Source organism: Cadophora gregata (genome assembly GCF_030347475.1).
Source record: "Cadophora gregata isolate MNR1 chromosome Unknown scaffold_8, whole genome shotgun sequence".
In the NCBI taxonomy this organism is placed as follows: domain Eukaryota; kingdom Fungi; phylum Ascomycota; class Leotiomycetes; order Helotiales; family Ploettnerulaceae; genus Cadophora; species Cadophora gregata.
Genome location: NW_026695931.1, coordinates 1,718,257 through 1,741,113, shown reverse-complemented (window position 1 = coordinate 1,741,113; position 22,857 = coordinate 1,718,257). Strand labels below are relative to the sequence as shown.

The 22,857-nt window shown below is 47.3% G+C and overlaps 7 protein-coding genes across 8 annotated transcripts; 4 read left to right on the top strand and 3 right to left on the bottom strand.

Annotated features, from left to right (window-relative positions):
- Positions 1 to 724: 724 nt before the first annotated feature.
- Positions 725 to 7,025, top strand: ONS95_014088 (uncharacterized protein). Of its 2 annotated transcripts, XM_058507743.1 has the most exons (24): positions 725 to 1,635; positions 1,701 to 1,946; positions 1,996 to 2,135; positions 2,245 to 2,264; positions 2,331 to 2,710; positions 2,769 to 2,867; positions 3,006 to 3,146; positions 3,200 to 3,221; positions 3,311 to 3,445; positions 3,515 to 3,559; positions 3,677 to 4,093; positions 4,151 to 4,213; positions 4,266 to 4,507; positions 4,615 to 4,695; positions 4,761 to 4,836; positions 4,891 to 4,918; positions 5,151 to 5,248; positions 5,320 to 5,397; positions 5,502 to 5,598; positions 5,672 to 5,789; positions 5,852 to 6,135; positions 6,186 to 6,297; positions 6,410 to 6,562; positions 6,637 to 7,025. In XM_058507743.1, the coding sequence occupies exons 2-24, from the start codon at positions 1,723 to 1,725 to the stop codon at positions 6,842 to 6,844; spliced, it is 3,261 nt and encodes a 1,086-aa protein (XP_058356913.1). In that variant the 5' UTR covers positions 725 to 1,635; positions 1,701 to 1,722; the 3' UTR covers positions 6,845 to 7,025. The 2 variants fall into 2 exon arrangements, with proteins under 2 accessions (XP_058356913.1, XP_058356912.1); XM_058507742.1 differs by having other exon boundaries at positions 1,164 to 1,635; positions 6,186 to 6,562.
- A 1,263-nt stretch (positions 7,026 to 8,288) lies between these two features.
- Positions 8,289 to 8,759, top strand: ONS95_014087 (uncharacterized protein; the record flags this gene model as incomplete). Its single annotated transcript, XM_058507741.1, has 2 exons — positions 8,289 to 8,662; positions 8,729 to 8,759. The coding sequence occupies 2 exons, from the start codon at positions 8,289 to 8,291 to the stop codon at positions 8,757 to 8,759; spliced, it is 405 nt and encodes a 134-aa protein (XP_058356911.1).
- A 391-nt stretch (positions 8,760 to 9,150) lies between these two features.
- ONS95_014086 (uncharacterized protein) lies at positions 9,151 to 10,377 on the bottom strand (the record flags this gene model as incomplete). Its single annotated transcript, XM_058507740.1, has 1 exon — positions 9,151 to 10,377. One exon carries the CDS (start codon positions 10,375 to 10,377, stop codon positions 9,151 to 9,153), a length of 1,227 nt encoding a protein of 408 aa, XP_058356910.1.
- A 548-nt stretch (positions 10,378 to 10,925) lies between these two features.
- TPS1 (Trehalose-6-P synthase/phosphatase complex synthase subunit) lies at positions 10,926 to 12,567 on the bottom strand (the record flags this gene model as incomplete). Its single annotated transcript, XM_058507739.1, has 3 exons — positions 10,926 to 11,793; positions 11,841 to 12,213; positions 12,264 to 12,567. The coding sequence occupies 3 exons, from the start codon at positions 12,565 to 12,567 to the stop codon at positions 10,926 to 10,928; spliced, it is 1,545 nt and encodes a 514-aa protein (XP_058356909.1).
- A 3,798-nt stretch (positions 12,568 to 16,365) lies between these two features.
- ONS95_014084 (uncharacterized protein) lies at positions 16,366 to 18,952 on the top strand. Its single transcript, XM_058507738.1, has 5 exons — positions 16,366 to 17,532; positions 17,603 to 17,708; positions 17,759 to 17,822; positions 17,891 to 18,292; positions 18,348 to 18,952. Exons 1-5 carry the CDS (start codon positions 17,381 to 17,383, stop codon positions 18,878 to 18,880), a joined length of 1,257 nt encoding a protein of 418 aa, XP_058356908.1. The 5' UTR covers positions 16,366 to 17,380; the 3' UTR covers positions 18,881 to 18,952.
- Positions 18,953 to 19,065: 113 nt separating this feature from the next.
- On the bottom strand, positions 19,066 to 20,489 carry ONS95_014083 (uncharacterized protein). The gene is made up of 4 exons (XM_058507737.1): positions 19,602 to 20,489; positions 19,416 to 19,522; positions 19,277 to 19,355; positions 19,066 to 19,217 (listed from the first exon to the last, which is right to left on the bottom strand). The coding sequence occupies exons 1-4, from the start codon at positions 20,060 to 20,062 to the stop codon at positions 19,193 to 19,195; spliced, it is 672 nt and encodes a 223-aa protein (XP_058356907.1). The 5' UTR covers positions 20,063 to 20,489; the 3' UTR covers positions 19,066 to 19,192.
- A 615-nt stretch (positions 20,490 to 21,104) lies between these two features.
- Positions 21,105 to 22,857, top strand: ONS95_014082 (uncharacterized protein; the record flags this gene model as incomplete). Its single annotated transcript, XM_058507736.1, has 2 exons — positions 21,105 to 21,425; positions 21,481 to 22,857. 2 exons carry the CDS (start codon positions 21,105 to 21,107, stop codon positions 22,855 to 22,857), a joined length of 1,698 nt encoding a protein of 565 aa, XP_058356906.1.

The following is a 22,857-nucleotide window of genomic DNA, read 5'->3' as shown; positions in this document are numbered from 1 at the left end:
TGTGTTGAGATCGATAATTGTCGGATCAGAGGCGCAGCTTTGCCGGAGGTCCGTGGTCTCTGATGAGTCTGATCCCCCAATTAGAGGATGTTCTTATGTCTTTCTAAAGTTCAGATGACTTTTGAAAAGGCGTAAGCACTAGCCATGAGAGTGGTATGATGACTATTGAGAATGCAGAGGGCTACAGGAAGGTGAAGGTTTTCGCTAGAACAACTTCTCCTCAAATTCCACTAGCGTAATAACGTGCCATAGCTTCATTCTTTTTGGAAAGCTCGAGAAGCATATCCAGGAGTGCAACTGGGGTCGTATGGAATTTTGAGTACGCCTTACTCTCTTTAAAAATCCAAGAAAAAACACCAAGAGGAGACGTTACACGGTTTGTTCAGGAGTCTGCAGCCACTCTCCACTCAATAGGGAATTTTGACCCATTTAATCCCTTGTACCTGGTACTGCATAGCCCCACTTACAGACGCTGAATAAAAGGAGGAAATGGTCCTATGGTCCTTTTGCCATGTTTCCCATAGGCCAAGTTTGGACTTTTAAGTGGACTTGAAGTCTCGGGACCAAGGCATACCTAGGTACGCGAGAAAGCTTGCATGATACAGGGGTAATGCGGTCGGTTTAAGCTTACTTCTGGCTGTCGCTCCGGCGCGAAGTCTTAGCGCCCGTTTGCCCCTGATGGATACCAAGAATGTACCTCGGACGGATGAATCGCCACCATCTGACGAGGATCAACCATTTACAACAAGGAGCAGCTCATATTTTCTAGCATGCAATTGGCTCTATCGTATCACAATTACCGGTAGCATTGATCTATTGATCTAGTCGTGCACATTTATAGCCGACCCTACATGTCGATGCAGGGACATGACATGAACTACCCTGTCACAACCCGCGTATACCGCACGTGTGCCATTTTCTTTTTGATGCGGGAAAGGTTAAATTCGCTCCTTTGACTGAACACGATAGTTTGACGTCAAATAGTGCCTGGCCAGGCGCGATAATTCCCTCTTTATTCGGTTGCTTCCAGGGAAAGCATATTCACCGGTTTCTCCGACCTTCCTCTCCGACCCCCCTGTGGATAGGGTCCCTAGACAACCCACGGAATGAGGGGGATTAGGGTGAAAGTACCGCCGAAGTGAGTGCGATCACAAATACTTGATGGAAAATGTAGCTATCTCGAATCACAAGACGTGGCCAAGAGAACAGCAGCGGACTCTTTCTTTTATTCACGATCATAACTTGATCGCTGAGGCTTCCTTGTTTGGGGAGCGAAGCGAGCCGCTCCACGAAAACCGTATCTTGCACGTCACCAATTGGCCTGATACCACAAAGCACAATTCCTCGGGGTGGACTATTCGCCAAGATGTGCTTTACAGAGTTATACCATGAGGGAGTTACGAAGGAAGACGAGAGCTAAAGTTTTCAAGCTAAATTTAAGAGCCTTGGCCCTTCTGCATCAGGACAAACGGTGAATTGAAATTGAGTCAATTCAAGCAATAACGTCCACAAGTCTAGACTCGAGGACCCTTGTTATGCAATTGCAGGAAAAGGCTTTGCCGCAATGATGCATGCTTTAGTCTGAGAACAAGCAGGCATGGTGATCAGGATGGGAATCCTTTCCGTAGAAGTAACGTTAAGTCGAAAGTCTCAAGCTTTATAAAGCATACAGAGTGTCCTGACTGTTTTGATCTCGCTAGGCGCAGCTGAAAGCAAGGCACAATGTTCCCAACCAAAGTGTTTCTCGCATTTCTCGTATCGTCTGCCACTCATTGCTCTGCTCTTCCAAAATCTTTCCACAGCGCCAATGCAGCCGTTCAAGCTGATTATAGCCTCATTGAGCGCACAATATTCAATGGCGAAGGCCACCATTATCTTGTAGGCCGAGAGTTGGATGAGAATGGAGCACTGATCTGCGGTGACAACTTGGTGTGCGCAGATGGAAGGTTTGTCCAATGCGTCAATGGTACACATGGCTTACTAACAATGGTCTAGTTGCTGCGGGCCAAACAGTAGGTGCGGTTATGGACCTGAGATCTGTGGAACTGGTTGCAAGAATGGATGTGATGCCACGGCAATGTGTGGAAAGTACAGCGCCGACGGAAAGACAAAGTGCGGTATGAATTTATGTTGTGGTAAGTTTTGCAAGATTCTGTCCTTGAGACTTGATCAACAAGGCCTTCTTATAAATTTGATCTCGCAACGCTAGAAAGTGAAGACGCTAATCTTGTGACATTTGTTTAGGAGGTGCTGGCTGGTGTGGGGTTAGTACCATCTCAAATTCTTGGTCTTAACTCACCTTTGGCCTTTATCTGACACTTTTACGACAGACTGCAGATGCTCATTGCAAAGGCGAAGTTGGAAATGAATGCCAGCAAGGCTTTGGTTCATGCTCCAAAGTTCCACCCCCCTCATGTGGCACAGGCTCCGGTACATCGAGAGGCCGCACGATTGGTTACTACCAGAGCTGGAACGTTCGCGATCGGGCATGCATGAAGATTGCTCCGAAGGACTTGAAGACTGAAGCCTACACGCATATTTATTTCTCATTTGCAAGCATAGATCCCAACAGCTTTAAGATAGCACCGGCAAATCCGGCAGATGTCGCCATGTATACAGAATTCACAGCTCTTAAGAGCTCTAAGCTCCAGACGTGGATCGCAATCGGAGGCTACGACTTTTCTGATCCTGGCCCAACCCACACGACATGGTACAGTGCCCAATCTACTCATCACTTCTCACGCATGGAATAACTGACATTGTTTTAGGAGCGATGTATGTTCAACAGCAGCTAATCGAGCAGCTTTCATCTCGTCCTTGATTCCGTTCATGGATCAATATGGATTTCAAGGAGTGGATATTGACTGGTAAGACTATCTTTCTACCCCTATGCCCCTTATCATGTTCATTTCGAAAGATTGCACCTCAGGGTTTCGAAGTCCTGGAGTGAATTACAATTCAGATAAACTAGCCCGTGGGCGATGTTCTACGCTGACATGTCCTAGGGAATATCCTGGAGATCCTAAGAGAGGCGGCAAGCCAGCAGACACCGCAAACTTTGTTCTCCTTTTGAAAGAGATGCGAGCGGCCTTCGGCACAAAATATGGAATAACAATGGCTATTGCACCAGATTACTGGTATTTGAGGTAAGTCAATCTGTGTCTATCAGCACTGCCGAAGCCTGACATTTCATTCTAAGATGGTTCGATGCCAAAGCCATGGTAAGTCTAAGACAAAACTTCTCGTACCCAGTGGTGACACTTGGCATTACAAGCAAGAAAATCCGAACGGACATTAACATTGCCAATAGGAACCATATGTAGACTGGTTTGGCTTCATGGCTTACGACTTGCACGGTTCGTGGGACTCTGATGTCATGACATTGGGATCCATTGTTCGGGGTCAAGCAGATATCCGAGAGATCAAAAACAACACGATGCCGCTGGTGAGTGATGCTCAATTGCGGCTCCTTTCCAGCCCCCGGAGCTACCTGATACTGACTTTTATTCCCCAGTGGTTCGCCGGTCTCAATCCCCAGAAGCTGAATTTCGGACTAGCCGTAAGCTCCCATCCTGTACTTTTGCCAGATGTGTCATATCTCTTGGATATCTAGCGTTTTGCGGAACTCGATTCCCGAGAGTCCTGATTGTGCATTTACTAACTTTGGGCCACCTAGAACTATGGTCGAGGATATACTCTTGCTGATCCTAACTGTAACAGCGTGGGATGTAAATTCATCGGTGCAAGCAAGAAGTCCCGCTGTACAGGGTCTGATGGTGTTATGTCATTGACAGAGATCAACCAATTCCTCGTGAAAGACCAGGGCATCCAGCCAAGATTGAATCCTGATTCGATGATGATGGAGATAACATGGGATGATCAGTGGATCGGCTATGATGACGAGCAGTCCTTCGAACTGAAAAGGCAATTCGCCGATTCTTTATGCTTTGGAGGCACCATGTACTGGAGTATCGACTTCAATTCTGGCGCAGGAGAAGGCGGTCTGGAACCAGAAGTCACGACAGATGGCACCTGTGGCCCTCAGAATGGCCAGAAAGTGTGCGGAAATGGCTTTGGTGATTGTTGCTCACCGGTCAGTACTACCTGGACTTGATACAATGCAGACATAAAGTCATGCTGACAGTTACAGGGTGGTTGGTGCGGTTCCACCGATGCTCACTGTGGCAGTGGATGCCAATCAGGTAAATGTCTAGTGAGTATCAAGACCCTTTCGTTCAGCGATCTTTCACTGAAAATAACCTTAGACGAACTTTGAAACCTCTGACGGCACTTGCGGAGCAATGCATGGCAACTCTTACTGCGGTAACTGGGAGCAAGGTCCTTGTTGTTCATCATCCGGATTCTGTGGAAATAGCCCCGCTCATTGCAGTATATTGACTGGTAGCGACGGTACCACTAAAGGTGGCTGCCAATCTGGCTGTGATGGCAATGGCTTTCCAATCAAGCAGCCAATCAACAGCAATCCCGGGAAATGGGAAAAGGCACAGTACGTAGAGCAGTCAATTCTCGTTATCTTCTGACTGCCGAGAATGATATCGAAACTTCACCGGAATTTATCTTGATGGCCTGTTTGCTGATATCCGAATCTTTTAGGTGCACTGAGAAGGTCATAACAGACGCCGCCATATGGCCCAAAGACAGGTGGGATGGAGTCGACACCAGTACCGCATTAGAGTATGTACTTATTCAATCTGCCAACAGTGTGCATTGTGTTTGAAGAGATATTAACGCTACTTCAGCGCTGCTTTCAGCTACTGGGGGACTAGAAAGAGCGGGAAATTGACCTTTGCGAAGGAAATCAGCAATTACTTTAACGTACGTATATCTCAAGAGTCCACAATGTTAAACCAGAAGATTGACATTTAGCAGGGCCCAGAACAAATGGGATGCGAAAGCAGTAGGTTATCCTTATCTCACCTATGTCTCTAGCATCTGTCACTCCATCTGTTGTGTTCCCCACGTGGTCTTCTCTTCCAACGCCTCATTCACTCTGCCTGCAATGGCTAGGATTGGACTTTTACTTTCGATTTGGCGGACCTGAGTACTATCACGAGCGTGCTTTCAAGCTTAGCAGATTTTCTTCAGAACACTTCCTTGACACCCAAAGACGTTGCTGACTATTCTCGAAGTAAACACGGCCAATGGCTGCAACTCTTTCCTCGAATGCGATGACACCAATCACCCCGCAGGATACTTGATTCTCAATGCCTTTGTATCAATAAGTAATGTGGGTCAATCGTGCTTAATCCTCTCACTGGAGTTGGAGAAATGCTCAGAGCAGTGCTGACCTATAACTAGTATTACAACAATTTCTACTTCGCCATCGATCAAGCACATGCTTTAGTTGGAAGTACTATCAGCTCCGTACAAGGCACGGTAAGTTCAAAGGAAGAAGTCCCATTCGCTGTTTCCCATCCCTGACACCGTCGATATTTCCGTAGCACACTATTGAGACATTTGTTGACTCACTATGTGTCTAGTTTGCCAATGTCAAGAACTCCGAAAAAGCTTTACAGATAATGTTAGACGTCCTTGGACTCGGATTCGGAGTATTTGCAGCATCTGGATGGGCTCGATGTAAGCTGCTTATTTTATTTTTCTAGCCATATCAAGCAGCGGCTATGTCAGTTACTAACGCCTTTGAATATAGTGAAGCCAGCTCCATACTTTCAACAGCCAGGAAGGGGAATAGATTTCGACACTTATAAGGATACGCTCAATACCTTGGTGTCCAACGGAATCACGATCATAAAAGATACTCAAGTCAAGTAAGAACCGAATTTACTATTCACAGCTTTGCGCTCAGCTTTCGACATGCTAACGTACACAGGGACAAAACGCTGAGTGTCCAGAATGCACTTGCTACAAACGTAGCGCTTATGGCATCGGGCTGGTACAAGGCCGCTGAATCAACACTCAAATCGCTGTTCGATGGCTCTGACGACTCCATGAAGACACTGAAGTCAATGATTGATGGTGGAAAACTTCAAGACTTCATCCCACCAACCGCAGTCGAAATCAAGGATACAGTGATCAGGTCCATGTACTCCTTCCTCATTCCAATGGCGTGGAGCGCTGGTGGTGATGGCCACGCACCTTTCATTCTCGACCCTAGTAAGTTCTTTCGCGCTTGATTTGGAGACACACTCTAATTTCTCGTCTAGACACCGATTGTGATACTGCTGCTAAGTGGGACGACGACGATCATGAGCGCATCCTACGTATGAAGAGAGAAACCGCAGCCAAGTCCGGAATGTGTCTCAACAACAGAGTCTAGTGAGTTATTCGCGGCCCCTTCACGTACAATTACTCGGAGGCGTGAACAATATGGTTTTCGGATAGCCTTCGAGAACAAAATTTACAAGGTTTTACTAACACGCCATCTCAGCTACCTCGTCAGCGCTCAAGGCAAGAGAAATTGTCTCGAAACACACCAGGGGACTGTTTGTAATGGATTCGACCTCTTCTCAATGCTTCCGGGTATTACAACCCTTGACGGCTCAAAATGGAGCGGGATCAACAGAGGCCACATAATTGAGGGGTAAGTAGTCCAACTCCAATCAGTTAATTGACTCTGCTGTTTCTGAGAGCTAACAATTCTTTTCCCTCTCGCAGAAGCATGAATTCATGGACATTCAACGGTAAAAAGAACGGACTGAAGCAAAACGACGAGAAGCTTGTATCTCGCGACAACCTCAACAGCATGGTTGATCTGATGATCACCGCACCGGGAGTCTTTGTTATCCCAGTCTGCAGCCAGACCGAGGCATATGTCAATTGGGCAGGACAGAAGACGGGCCTGGCAAACTACCCTTGCAATTAATTCAAGTTGATATTCCAAGATCAGTGGGTAGGATAGAGTAGATAATGGGATGAGACATTGGCTTTGCTCCCTCCTAAGAGGAGCCAATGTCTTTACACGTTAATAGAACTCTCATGTACGCGGTATGGTTCGCTATTTAGAAACAAATCACCATGAGAATACAAAACTTTGCCTGAAACCCATTCCATATGTGTTGCACAAACCTTTCCTTGGCTTGACTCATTTGTGTAAGAATTTCTGCTTGCAGAGGAATCTTGTACGGGTACGTTGATTTCCGCTCGACATCGCAACCAACAGTACCACATACGAATTGTTGAAGTACCTCAAAATCCAATTTCTGAGCATCGAGTGCTATGTGGCTATATAACCTGCAAAGCCTCACCCGCGAACGCGCCGGCTGACACCTTGTTTTTTCAGAATGTCAGTATTGTATGCTTTCTCTTTTATATCACTTAACTAAAGTGTATCAATTTTTGCAGTAGTCTCTGTGTTTCTCAAAGAAATTGAGTTCTCTATCATCTCTCGAGACCCAGAACTTTGGAAGTGATCCGAAGGTACCTATTTACTTTCGGCCCCTTCGCTAAGCGAACTTCATATCATCAGACATGGTAAGTGAGGACGTCCGCAATTGCATGCGAACGACCAAGAGCTGTTCATCCACGATACCTTGTGGCTGAGAACAAACATCACAAATTGTAACACAACATCTTCGTGGCTTGATTATAATCAGAGAAGGGCTTACGGCATACTAGCACTGACTGGCTGGTTCGTCTAACAGACGCCAAGACTACGCCACGATGCTCGAGACAACTGCATCAACATACTAGGTCCGGAATTTCGGAGTGTAAGTAGGGAGAATGGATTCAAATGGTTTCTCAAAAGTTTAGAAATGTAACGTGAAAACACGGGAATGGTGGTAAAAGCAAGCTGATGTGAATAGTGCCGAGCAGCCACAACAGCCGTTTTATGCACCACGACCAGAACGATATCATGAGATGTGTGATAAAAAGCCATTTGTCACATAGAAGAATGATTTTGAAAGCGCCATGAGACCATTGCGACAACGAGATAGGTTGACAAAGACGCCTGCTGGACTCAGTTACGAACGGCTGGTCATGAGTGTCTGGAAAGCTGGCGATGTTCGACGAACTTCACCCTTTGTTGATCGAGGGAGGGTGATGCGAGTAAGAGCATTCGGAAAGTGGAAGCCAAAAGTGTTACACTACACTTTCTTTTGTTCTTGACCGTTGGTTTCACTCCAGGAGTGGATAGTCTATATCATCAACAGCATGCCTTCCAGGACTCTCAAAATATTGCCCCTTCACATATCTCCGTCAGCATAAGTGCAATCTCAAAATTTCAACTCACTCGACATATATTCAAAAGCGTTGTAGCTACTCAAATCTCGTAACACACTTCCTCCACAGCATTCTCTTCATCCACAATGAAGTTAACCAACCCCCTCTCCATCTCCACCCTCCTCCTCACAGCCGCCATCACCGACCTCACCCTCGCCGCCTGCTACGGGAGCGGCGAAGTCCTCAACAAAGCAAACGCAAACTACCACGCCAAACGAGCTTGCATGGGCTACGACGGCCACGCAGGAGCATTCCAAGGCTTCTTCTCCGCGGGCCAGAACAAGCAAGCCTGCATCAACAACGACGCAGGTGTCGGGGGACATCTCATTCTAGGAGTCCGTAACTTGAATCAGAATGCTGGCTTTGATCTCGATGATGCGGATTGCTTTAAGGAGTTGGGCATCTTGATTGCGCTTTGTAATAGGGGTGGGACAGGGACGGTTGCTGGGTGGTTCTTTCGGTAGGTGGGCTCTGGGAGTTGTGGTTGAAGATAATGCCATTTGCTGACGAGAGTACGAAAATATAGTGTTGACCCGAATGGAGGTGCGTGTCCCTGATCTATGGACTGCGGGCACCTCCGGATATGTTGACATCAAATTGGGAGCGAAATTCTTGGAGAGACAAGTTGATCGGGTTTTGCCAATGTATGTGATCATTTGAACAACCTTTTTGATTCATTTGAACAACCTTTTTGATTCTCTTTGGTATGGAATGGAGTGGGAAAGAGTCATGTTTTAGGATCTGCAATAAAGTCGCCGAAATATAGATACCCAAGGCTTGGGACTATTCCTAGGTGCTGTACCATGAATCCCACCAATCTCGCCTTGTGTAGTGAGTGCCTCATGATTTCCATGTTTGAGTAAACCTCAGATGATGAATCTGCCCATCAGTGCTTTCTTTGAAAACCAAGCCCACATCTTCCCAGACGATACAGTGTTCTCGATTCCCCTAGGTCTGACTTGGATCAACTAGGATCTGTAGAGCTCCAGCTGCTGGGACGCCAAAGCGAGGACGTGCCTTTAAAGTTGCGGCATATTTCGCCAGCCTATCTGCATCTCCATTGAGCTCCCTTGATATGCGCCAGAACGAAACCTTCGCACATTGTTGGGACAAAAGTTCCCTGACTCGCGCAAGCAGCTCTTTCCAGAGGTCTTGATTCTTGACTACGGTTCCATAACTCGATCTCCAACCATTCCTCTCCCAATCTTTGCTCCATTTGGTTGCTCCTCGAACGACATATTCCGAATCCATTGCAACAACCAGCTTTGATTTGTCTTTGGGCACCGAGAAACTGATCCTGGCTTGGTTTTGATCAGAACCAATACATCGGAGAGCTGCTATAGCGGCACGCAATTCTGCGCGATTGCTGGTGGGCTGTTCGCGTTTGTTGGTAGGGCCAACATCTTCAAGTCGGAAGAAGAATGCTCCATGCATGCAGTAAGCACCTCTAGGAATATTCCATGGCCGAGAAACATCATCGCTGCATCGGAATATATAAGAGCAGCCTCCTCGAGCGAAAGCTGTACCGTTGTTGGGACAGGCTCCGTCCGAGTAAACAAGCATCTCGCCAGGATCTCGATGGGCCACAAAAGGTAAACCATCCGAATGCTCAAAAAGCCCTCTAGGAGTTGGATCCACAGAATACTTAGGATCAAATACATCTGCATAGACCAATGGCGCTGGAGATTTCGATTCCGTGAAGCCTAGTAGTTCAAAGGGCCGAATGATTTTAACGACTGGTTCTGGCTGAGCGATGTGCTGTGGTAGTTCCAAAGTTTCCCAGGCTGCACCAACTCTGTCATTGCTCATGATCATTGCCTCGAGAGACTTGATGATATCGGGTGTTGTCCATCCAGGTACACGGTTCTCAGGATTCACAGCCCGCCTAACATATGCGAACAAAGCTGGTGACCACTCCTGCTCGACCTGCAATCTGCTTATTGCGACCCAGCAGTCTGCTTGCTCGTGATCATAAAAATCATCCATCGAATGGAATTCCTCTCTGCAGTGAAGACAGAGTGGGTCACAAGTCTCGTCCTCTTCCTCCAGTCGGTCACAGATAGACTGCTGAACCTCTACACGATGCCACCCCTCCATTCGATACTGGCGACGACTTTGCTTAGCCGCTAGAATGAAGGCGCGATTGGACCCGTTGAATGGACGATGCTGAGACATCTTGACGGCATGTGTCTGATACTTCGACTGGCTTGGTCTGAAGGTCAACGGGGAACGCGTCAAGATGTGAGGTGAGGCCTGTGCTGGATTAAGGTTACATCAGAATGCCGAAGAAAAGGGGGATGAAAACGCCGATGCCGAGGTCCTTGAAAGGTTCTAAAAGATGAAATAAGTGAGAACTGGTCCGCAGACTCGAACTGTCATTCCTGGTGGATGTGATGATAGCACGATATGTGCAGGTTTGTATTGGTTGGGAAACATCTATCCAGCTACTATCCGCCTCATGTTGAAAGGCTGGCCTTGGCGAAGCGACTCCTGGCAAGACCGATCCCGAGTCTAAATAACGCCATTGTAAGCTGATACAATTGTAAAGAATTTTATAAGAATGATAAGTCAGCTGTTGAGGTTCAGAGCAAATGCATTCCATAAACGCCTAGAGCCTTGTATGCAGAGCTCACTTTGGTATCGTAACATCTCATCCATTCGTTCACCCATGCCAGCCATCACTTCATCACTCCACCTTACCCCTAGCTTGATCCAGCCCCTTCTCAATCACTCAGCTCATCCTTCCCCAAGACCATCTCCCTAACGTTTCCCGCCAGTTCCTGCACCTTCCCGGCCGCACCACTAATTCTTTTCTGCTTCTTCTCCGCATGCTCACTAATCCGAACCAACTCACTGACAAACGACTCTCCCCACCAAGCACTTGTGTACTTGAAGACATATCTCTCCAGCTTCTTGAAGTTGATCTCGCGCTGCTCAGGGGACATCGTGACTGCATCGTGGATAGCGCCAGCGAGTTCTTCGGTGTTCCAAGGATTGACAATCAAGGCTCCATTGAGAGATTGCGCGGCGCCTGTGAACTCGGACAGGATCATGACTCCGTGACGCTTTCGCTGTGTGGCGATGTATTCGTAAGAAACCAGGTTCATTCCGTCGCGGGTAGAAGATACGAGACAAGCATCAGAAACGGCGTACAATGCTGTAAGCTCGTCGAAGTTGACAGATTGGTGGAGGAAATGAATGGGCATAAACTCAATGGTGCCGAATCTGCCATTAATTCTTCCAACGAGCTCGTTGACTACAGCGCGTAGGTTCTGGTATTCTTCGACGTCTTGACGACTGGGTACTGCGACTTGTACGAGGACGACCTTTCCGATCCATTCCGGATGTTCAGTTAAGAAGACTTCGAGAGCGTGCAGCTTTTGTGGAACTCCCTTGATGTAATCAAGACGATCGACTCCAACAATCAACTTCACACCTTCGAATTTGCGCTCCAGCACAGCGATGCGGTCTTGGACAGACTTCTTCTGTAGACCTTCGATGAACTTCTCAGGATCGATTCCAATAGGAAATGCTGCGACGGTAACATATTTTCCACGGAATTCAACCCCATTAGGCGTGGTTGGTGTTTCTCTGTCAACAATTAGATGGAATTCCAATAACACGCAAATCAAACTTACAGAATTCGAGAGCAACTGCTTAGGAAATGTCGTGCATAGTCATAAGTATGGAAACCGATCAAATCGCAGTGGAGGACTCCAAGAAGAAGTTGTTCTCTGACTGGCAAGATTCTGTAGATCTCAGAACTGGGAAATGGGGTGTGTAAGAAAAAGCCAATCTTGACGTTCTTCTTCGACGATCCAATTTCCTCTCGAAGCATCTCTGGCAGAAGCATCAGATGGTAATCGTGAACCCAGATCAAATCGCCATCTTGTACATCTTTAGCCATTGTCTTCGCGAAGAGTCGATTGACTTCTTTGTATGCCTCCCATGCTGACTCGTCGAACGTGATCTCTCCGGGATGGTAGTGGAATAGAGGCCAGAGGATAGAGTCTACGCAAGCTGTTAGTAATGTATGCCATGATATCTCGGGGGAAGCTTACTTGAGAATCCATTGTAATGTCTGTCTGCCAGGTCATCATCGATGAAGACGGGTACAGCACCATGTTCGTCCTTGAGTCTCTTCACCATAGGTCCAGCCTCTGCATCTGGGACTTCCAGGCCAGGCCAGCCATACCACTGGAAGGTAGTTGTCTTTGACAGTCCGCTCAAACCTGTAACCAGACCACCGGATGACATGGAAAAGCTGTAGGCGCCATCGTCGGAGCGTTTGATGGTAATGGGCAGTCTGTTGGATACCAGCAGAAGTCTGCCCTGCACGGCTGGCTCTTGTACAACTGAAGGCATGGTATCGGTGTCAAGCAAACAACTGTTCGCAGATTTGTAGTATGCAAGGAGGATTGAAAGCTATTTTTTATGTCGTTTGAAGAGGTCGATGTGGAGGGGTCGCTGAATGTAGGCAATTGAATTCGGCCGGATGATCTCGACGGTTATGAGCGGTGGTGTTACGAGAAAGTTATTGGGGGTTCCAAAGCTTATGCGAAGATGTTGTAGAGTAATTCTGCAAGCTGGAGAGCTTTACTAGCAGTCACATCGACTTTCGGTGTCGTTGAGGTTGGTGTCGCAGCTGGTAAAGCCGTTGCCGTCGAAGTGTTGGTAGAAGGAGGGGCGGGGAAGGAAGGGATGGAGGGGAGTATTTGTTGATTGATTGATTGATTGATTGATTGTTGACTTCTTGAAGACGATTGAATTGTTCGCTCGCTCCTGTTTATCCCGATTCCGATGGTGACACAAAGACAAGGAGAGTCAGTCAGTCAGCAAGCAGGAGATATTCTGTCTTGTGGTTGGCAGGTTCCTTGGTCCTTCGCAAGCGGGCAGAGAATACAGGGCAGTTGCAGATGGAATTCCTGGCGACGTAATTGTTCCAGAGCTGCAGCTGCAAATTTCTGCAGGGGTCAAGAGGATCTGCGACCAGCAGAAGCGGCCCACCGAGCCACCTCACCTCACCTCACCTCACCTCACCTGTCAGCTTTGAACGTCGAATTACACGTCCAGCATCTATCATAATTCGAGCGTCCAAAGTTTCGATCAAAGCTTTTCAGTATTTCACGGAGCAAACTTCCTCTCCTCCGTTACTACAGTTTGGCCGAACCCTTTCCGCGAGAATGCCCAACGCTGCCCAATATCAAAGTCCCTCGCTGTGAACAATGAGAGCTCCAACCACCCTTACACAGCAGAACTGCTAGAATTTGACCGGCTAAGATTCCTCGGTAGCATGCAATGAATGGCAGAATGGGCCCGAACGTCCGAATGCGCAGGGGTGGGAGCATGGCAAACTTGGAGAATGCCTAGATGCTCCAGAGCCAATGGTTCAGTCACGTCGGCAAGCCCCATCACGGCTTCGCCCGTGATGCAGAAAGTGTGATTGGGTAGGTAAGATGGGGATAATACCACTGGCATTATTCAGAGGAAAGCGGTGATAATTCTGGGGGAATTTATAGGTGAAAAGGAAGCTTGAACTGAGCTACGAAATACTTTTTGATAGCAGTCACGTGATCACGAGATGGAGTTTGCAAGTGCTTCCTTTGAATCGGTCGTTAGAGTAGCTCTGGATACCATTCAGCTGCCCTTATCTTGCTTGTATTGTCGATTTGGGTTAGATTTGGACTGGTTTATTCAGCGTTTCAGTATCAAATAAGTAATTCGTCTTACGCTCTTGTGGCAGACAGGTGTATCATGCGAGCTGAAGCAAGAAAGAAAACACAAGGTGCATGGAAGGCTACACCAACGTTACAACAAGCCGCTCTGAGTGTACAGTTCTTGAACGAAAGTCATAGGTACCAAATGTTACAAACTTCGTTGCCTTGCGATTAGACATACATATTTATATGTTCGCTTAGTGAGTGGCTCTCGGGCCCGAACCTCATCTTCCTCCAGCCACCTCCTTTATTCCCCAACACGTCGCCCCTGTCTCAACCAGGGTCGAGGATCGTCTACCGTGTTCTCATTCCAGACGGAGCAGAGAGAAAAAAGGCCAAAAAAATTGGTAGCTTCTCTTTGATTGAGCGTGTCCTATGTAGGAATTAGTATTGCCATTCGAGAAGAGGTATCACCGAGAAGAACTCACATCCTTAGTGCAGGGCTGGAATATATTAGCTGTGATCGCTTGAGCGGCTTCAATTGAGACTTACGCCATGCTAATCTTCTCTGTATCGTTTCAAATTGACCACTGAAAAGACACTGTTAGTCCTTATGTTGAATATTGAAGTAGCAGGGAGATGGGCAGACTTACAATGCCTTGCGGCGAGGGAGAATTGCTTGCTTGGATAGATATAGCGGTGTGGACTGAGTCCTGAAAATCTCCCGAGGCATCGAGATCTTGTTTATGTATCTTCATAAATCTGTCTCACATAGTCTAGATTAGGGTTATGAACAGATAGTGATGTTATCAAGGAACGACCTTGAATGGTCATTCAGATGGCTGACTGTTCTATGACAGTTAAACTGCGTCAGACTGGCAGTCTCGAACTACTTTTGACGGAAGGTGAATCTGGGACGGCCAAGTAGTAAACATGTCTCCTACGACCCCTGACCAAAGTATTCATCTCTCGCTACTCGTTTCAAATGTCATGGTATTTCAGAATGTTTATCTCAAGAAACTCTGCCAATTCAAGTGCAATAGTCTTTGAGGTAGCTGTCAAGTGTATCGGCGATGCCTTTTTTCTCCAACACTCCATCAATTTTCACCCAGCAGCACTTGCCAGCTAATAACCATATCTATTATTGCCTTCTGGGCTTTCATACAGCAATTATTTGCCTTCAAATAAATCAAATTCCGCCAACAGAGAAACAATGCAGTAGCACCTTGGTCTCGAGCCGTTCTTTTGACAGAACCAGGACTCATACCTCCGTCCAGCGCTACGAGAGTATGGGTCCTACGGAAATGGAGAACCGCAGAGGGTTAACAAGCAGTTTTCTCAAGAGGTAAGATATCAATGCCTAATTCGACAGTTGCGGACATCAATTGTTGAAGCGTACCCATATCTCTGGGCTCTGGCGGCCAGTGGCCCAAGAGTCATTGGCCAGATCCAATGCAATACTCAAGAATGTAATCAATACCATCTGACATGCATGAGAAGATGAGCGGGGACTACCTCGTCTCTTCGGGTTCTGTGCTGCTACCCGTAAATGCTTAATTACCGCTCTGGAAGTCAGGGACCGTTCCTCTTGGAGATGGTCGGAGATGGGGCCCTTGGAACATGTTTCGTAAGGTTTGTTGACAAGAAGTTAGGTAATGTTTAGGAGAGGAGATCGAAAACAGCCTTACGCGGCTCTTTATGCTCGGCCCAGAAGGAGTTACGTCTTACTGTGGTCTACGCAATGCGACTATGCTGTAACAGACTAAGAAGCTTAACAGCTAATGGAGCATCTTTAATATGGAGAGCTATACAAACCTTAAGAGTATGTCTTTTTTCGTATACACTGTATCTTTTTTTTTGTATTCAAATGTGACCTCAAGTGGTGATGGTCTCTCGTATTCTCTTGGTGGCGATTGCTTTTCTAAGCCCATTGCCCCAAGCAGCCGATAAACTTGGCTTGAATATCCATTTAATAGCCCTATTATTTGTAGTGGGGAAAGATGCAGAAATGGCCAAGGACAGCCTTTGTCAAGGTGAATCGTTTGTTGTTACCAAATTAAGCGAATGATTACCCGCCGCCCCCTCGGTCTTACGATGCTGCTTATTGTATCATATGAACTTGATCTTTATAAAAGTCCTGCATTGGAGGCTCTGTGAGTTCGGAAGTCGTCACGCGACAGGTGTGAAGAGACCGTTGACAAAAACGCTACACAGCCTGTCCATAGATAGGGACATGTCGATCGAGTTAGTTGGGAATTGGAATGGGTTAAGTGCGCCCCAGAATATTGAAAGAGGTGATAGTAGCGGATCGGAGGTACGGCAATTTTTCAAGCCCGCAAGTATAATTTCTGCATCATTGGAACCTTGCAGTGTCTTAGAACGGCCGGTTACCGTCCCGATGATTTGTTGGTCTACGCTACCTAAGCTAGGGGTGCGGGGAGGAGATCGAACGATGAAACTCCAATAAGGTTCACGCGCTTCAGGATTCTTGGTTTACCGTCCATGAACGGTCCAATTATTGACTACTGATGAACATGTGTGGCGTTTCTCATACTATTTTGTAGGTGAGGCACTAACAGAGGAGAACAGCCTCACGTTGAATTCCCATCCTTGATCAGCGAGTTTGAGACGAACTATAATGAATTCCGCAGGGTACGTTGAACTCTGATCAAGCAGTGCTTGCTTGGATGACATTTGCATAATCCACCCATGGATAGAGTTCATTCTGAACCCGTAGCTATTGGCTGAGTGAGTCTCAACTTGACTCCAAACAACCCAAGCTCCTCCAAGGACACGTTTTGAAATTTTGCCATCTGCTATCCTGCTAGCATCTCGGTATCTCGCCGTTCGGTAGTCTCAAATCCAGACTCCACTTGAAAATCACTGGGAGTTCCGAGCCTGGAGGGCAATTCCGGAGGACGACTCCCAGGTGTCAAGCCAACTGGTGCCCAGTTTAAATAGTGTACGTCAACGGAAACCTAACGCACAATCCTGCGTGCAGATCCTGAGCTAGAAGCTTGCACAGACTTCTTCGTGAACCCGAACCTAGTGATTTGCAGACGGTCTGGCCATTATGTGGTCGAAGTGGAAAGGGTGCTCGGACGAGCAAGCTGGTAGTGCGGGGCCGGAGTGGTTAGCAAAAGGGTCTGTTGTTTCTCTTTCGTTTTGGCGCGGGACTTAGGGTGTACTTAACAACGCCCAACATGCGCCGGTTTTCACACGCATTGACGTGGTTTGTGAAGGCGACCCAACCTCTGAAGCTGTTTGGATCTTGGTGCTACGCCGTCAGCCTGGAAGAACGAAGTCCGAAGTTCTTAAAGATGAGGCACAGTAGTGCAGTCAAACTTATGAACTTTAATGTTAGTTGCTACTTACTCTTGTTTGTCTAGAAGTACCCCTCAATATGCAGTATAAGGTTACGCCGACATGACTTCTACCTCTACCGACAGATTGTGCTGCATCGGATCAGATGAGTGATCAGAAGAGAAAGTTCATTCCACCTCCTTAGGTGCCTCATTGCAATGCAGGCGGTTGAGAACAAAGGGCCACAATTGCAAATTCTGGCCATCGCTCTTATCTCTTTGGCATGGGTTGGAGTTGCCCTGCGGGCATATACTCGTTTCTTCATTGTCAAAAAGATCACCTGGGACGATAGATTTGTTGCTGCAAGCTTGTACGTCAAAAAGTCCATTCTCAAGGTTTGGCTGTATGTGAGAATCCGAGAAACTGACAGCTTGTATCAGAGTATTCTACAGTATCTACTGCTCTTTCGTTCTTGTCGGTGTTCATTATGGCACCGGACGGTTCGATGCGAATCTCGATGTTAGAGACCTGTTGACGGCACATCGGGTGAGTCTTGGACCGGGATTGTACTGTTCATAAATTGACATGTGGTTTAGTATTGGTACTATTGCGAGTGGGCATATGTGATTACCATGTGCATGATCAAAGTCGCTATCACAAGTAAGTATTCTCCAAGCCTTGCTCGTTCCGCCACGAGTACTTGTAACATCCGTGCTCATGACCTTCAGTTCTTTACCTTCGACTGTTTATTGAAAAGTGGCAACGCCGAGTTATCTGGATCACATTGGTAATAGTGATAGCAACCGGAGTTGCTTACCTCCTTGCCGTCGTCCTGCAATGTGTTCCGGTCACATTCATCTGGCACCGATACGAGCCGAACACAACGCACAAGGGTTTCTGCCTCCCACGTGGGATCGTTCTCGGCGGTACATATATACACTCGGCTGTGAGCGCTATCTCAGATTTCACGCTCGCAGGTCTCCCAGTAGTCCTGTTGTGGAATGTACGATTCGCTTTCTGGAAGAAATTTTGGATTGGGGTCATGATGGGATTAGGCGCGATTGCTGTCATTGCGACGTTGATTCGTCTTCGCTTCATTGAAAGCTTGGTGATCAAGAAAGACTTTCTCTGTAAGTGCCAGCCCCACCTCCTTGTTTGAAGTTCTGCTGAACTAATTTACTTTAGATCACACTTTCGGAGTAGCTATCTGGTCTACAGTTGAGCCAGGGATTGCCCTGTTTGCTGTTTGTCTATCTGTTCTCCGGCCTCTCGCCGCCAGGTTCTGGGATATACGCCTCGTCAGAACGATTGCTACACTTCGAATTGATCCTGAGCCAGTTCAAGAGGAGGCGTATGGGACATTGCAAAGCGGATCTGCACGACTAGGAACAGAGGCTACTATGCAAAGTAGGCAGAGGGAAGGAGACGTAGAAGCTGCCATGGCCGAGGTTGCCCCTGGAAATATACTGCGACCTTCTCACACATCAGAGCGGCAGCAGGAGTCTGACAGTCAACAGTTTGAAAGCTCGTTTGACTTTTCCAAAGCTACGGTCAGTAGTAGTGAGGCCCCATTCACGCTGGAATTGGATCGCGAAATGACGAATCCAACAATGCTTCCTTTGCACGTTATATTCGCTGGTTTAGATGTGCCAGAGATGTCTCTGAATCGTTGGTCGCAACAATCATGGGGATTCTCAAAAAGAGATTCGAAGAAATGATCAGCGAGAAGCTGATACAAAATCCTTGTACATATATACATATATAGAGAAGTAATCTAATCACCAACAAGCATTCCATCTTCAGTCGAGTTGCTGTGAGTGCAATTGTCACATATGTTGCGTCTTGTCAGACCACTGCCGCAAATTCCGGACATCTCCTGAAAGCATGTAAACTATAATATTCTCATCATTTGAAAACATATTCAACGATCTATATACTAACACTACGAACATAGGAGATGTAGGATACCCTGATAGGCGAGACAATAAAGCCAGCCCTGACTCCGCGACGAGGCGTGGGTCTATATCACTCTACCAATTGAAGGCAGAACACCAACTACGCAAGAACAAGAAGTTAGAAACTGTAGCCAATAGTACATGCTGCCCTTTACTTACCTTGTACAAGCTGCCTCTCCCCAATAGCCCCACCACGCCGATCCTTGACTGTACCAGCAATACTCTCCTCCTTTCATATCTGCAGACAGTCAATAGACGAAACAGCCAATATTAAGGGTATGGAACAATGCAAACTTACCACGATCCGTAGTTTCTCCTTCAATATGCCCATATGCGGAGTCAATCGCGTACCACTTGTCCCATCCCCAGTTCGCAATACCCCACCATCCTCGATGACCGTTCAGTCTACAAACAATTGTTAATAAATGTCATCTCGACTTTGATGGGTCCGAATATTATGAAATTAGAACCAAGAATAACGTACTGATAGTACTCCCAACTCCCTGGGTTCATATCGAACACAGCAAAATAACGACCAGAATCTTTATTATCCAAGATCCTGAACTCGGTAGTCTCAGAGGAGCAATCCTCACAGTGCTGCCCTCCACAGCACTGCGCAATATTGTGATGATGCATGAAAACCATTCGACATTCTGTTCCATCGTACGGATTGAAGTCCTCACGCTTGGAAAGTGCGTGATCGTTCGCCGGGTTGAGGATTGTTTTGTTGGTAACTGGGTCGAGAACATAGTAGTTCTCCATTCGAGCTTGTTGCTCATCAAGGAGAGCTTGAGACGGTACCCATTTGGTTCGCATGGTACCATCTGGACTGGTAGCGTTTTGGAGTTCGAATCCAAAACTTTCTCCTTCTGCAATGTTCGGTACGGATAGGACTGGTGTTGAAAGAAGTGCGGCTACTGCCAGACGGGACAGGATATGGATCATGATGGCCAGATAGAAAGATCTTGAACTTGCGATGTAGAGATATTGCTGTAAGCAATCTTGCCGAGAAAGAATACAGGGCAAGGCAAGAGACAATTTATAGAGGAAATGGAGCAAGATTCGATCTCAAATCGAACATGATGGCAAAATGCTCTGCTGCGACATCACTGCAAATAACTCAGCATCGAAAGACAAGTGGGATAAGGTTTTGAGATTCGACCACCAGTTTGATCGTGCTGACAGACAGCGTTTACCGTATTTGGCTTCTCGTGAGGCTTGAGGATGGAGATAATAACCAATAAGACCGGTCCAATATCGGCACCGCTGAATGCCAAGGGCAAATCGCAAATGACAAGATTTGCCTGTGATATGGAGAATAAAACGGAACTAATTACTGAGCCTTGACTTGGTTTCCGTTGTCGCTCACGCTGCAATGGTTGATTTTGCTTGACAAAGCATGGCACAGCCTCTCCCTCGCTTGCATAAGCATTATCAGCCACCACTCACATTAATTGTGCGAGTGATCCAAATCGGGTTTATGCTCTCTTAGAAATTTCTGGAGCTGAAGGTGATCTTCTAGTCAGCTGGATTATAATGTAAAAGAAACCATTCCTGACCATCAATTATCGTGCCCGGGTAAATTGATACTGCAGCACAACGCAATGAGGAGCTCGCTTAGCCTGCAAAGATACATTCAAGAATTGTCACACCATGCTGGAACTCTTTCTCTTTGCAAGTGTCCAAGATTTTTCCCATCTGGATCTATGGCACAAAACTCCGAATACAATTTCGTCATGGCCAGGAATAAATAAGATCTACAATGGACGCTTTGACTTTCAGCGACGTCGGCTGGTGGAGGTACTGAATCCGCATTTGAAGCTCCATGGATAGAGAAAAAGAAATAGAACACGGACTGAGTCGAAAGGACCTTTTCAAGTGATCTAGCATAACGTGGTGCACCGAATCTGAGCGAACTAATGCCAACAGAGTATTGTTTTGATTCTCAGGCTGTCTCGGCTATTGTCACATCCCTGCCAAAACCTTCATGGTTGCCGGCCCACCAGCCTCCGCGTTCACGCGACTTGAACGCGCCATCCTCAGCCTTGTCGTCCGCCTCCAACAAACATCTGCACTCTCCACCTACAACAACCCGATTTGCAGACACCAACGCGCAATGGCTCACTCCGAGAAAGCAATCATTGACGGGATCTACGCCGCGATCAAGTCCCTTCACTCCGCAGATCCAGAAACCCTCACGGTACGCAATGTTCGCAATAAAGCCGAAGCAGACTTGGGCATCGAGGCTGGCCTCCTCTCCAACGAATCTTGGAAGGACAAATCCAAGAAAATAATTAAGGATTATGCGGTACGCTTAGGACACCTTGGATTGATGATTACGAGCTAATGCGATGTTGTTACAGAGCGAATTGGCCGATGCGACAGAAGCACCAGAAACTCCCGCACCCAAGCCCAAAGTAGTGAAGAAAGCTGCGCCCGCACCAAAGAAAGTTACTGCTCCGATCAAAAAGGCTACGAAGAGAGCTGCTCCGGAACCGAAGGCACGCGCCACAAAGCGACAGAAGAAGGACGATACGCCGAGCGAGGATGAGACGTCTGAGCTTTCTGAAGTTACACCAACGGAGGAGAGCGAGGTGGAGTCTGAATTCGGTGACTCGGAAGATAGCGACGCGCCAAAGAAGAAGAAGAAGAAGAAGGGACCCAAGGCGAAAGGCAAGGGGAAAGCGGCAGCTCCAGCTAGGAGACAATCGAAGAGCAAGGCAAAGGCTGACTCTGAAAGTGAGGATATTTCAGAGGAGGAGTCGGAAGCCGAGCTTAGCATTGAGGACTCGGATGACAGCGAAGCACCCAAAAAGAAGAGCAAAGTGAAGCCCAAGAGTAGGACGCCAGTCAAGCACCAATCGAAAAGTAAGGCGAAGGTGGTGGACAGTGATGGGTCTGAAGAGGAGGTTGACAGCGATGCCTCTGCACCGAAGAAGAAAGCTACACCAAAGAAGGCAACACCCAGGAAGGTGAATAAAGCCGTAGTAGAGTCAGATGCCGAATCGGAAGATGGGAAAGAACCGGCACCTAAATCTGTACCAACGCCTAAAGACAACCCCAGAGCCGCAGATTCGGACGCAGAGGATAAGGACAAGCCAGCATCCAAGCCAGACGCAGGATCTGATTCAGAAATGTCCATCGTACTCGACCCAACTCCAAAGCCAAAACGCCAACGTCCCCCCAAAGGCGAAAAGAAAGCCAAAGCCTCCAAGGAACCTAAAGCCAAAGCCGCTTCCAAGGCCAAGTCTACCGCAGATCTCTCACCAGACGAAGTACAGATTAAGACCCTACAATCCCAACTCGGAAAGTGCGGCATGAAGAAGATCTGGCAGTTTGAGCTCAAGCAATACGGTGACGACAGTAAAGCCAAAATCCGGCATTTACAAACCATTTTGAAGGATATTGGGATGACGGGACGGTACAGCGACGCACGGGCGAGGGAAATCAAGGAGATGAGAGAATTACAGGCGGATTTGGAGGCTGTAAAGGAGGGTGAGAAAGCTTGGGGATTGGATAGTGGAAGGAGGAGTCGTAGCGCGGCTATGAAGAAGAGTCTGAAGGAGCCTAGTGATGAGGATGACGAGGAGAGTGGTGAGGAAGGCGCTTCAAAGAAAAGGAAGTCAAGGAGTGCAAGTAAAGAGAATGGCAGTGATGCGGATGATCAACCGCCTGTGAGGAAGCGCAGAGTGAACCCAGAGTTGGCGTTTTTGGGGAGCGAGTCTGATAGTGACGACTAA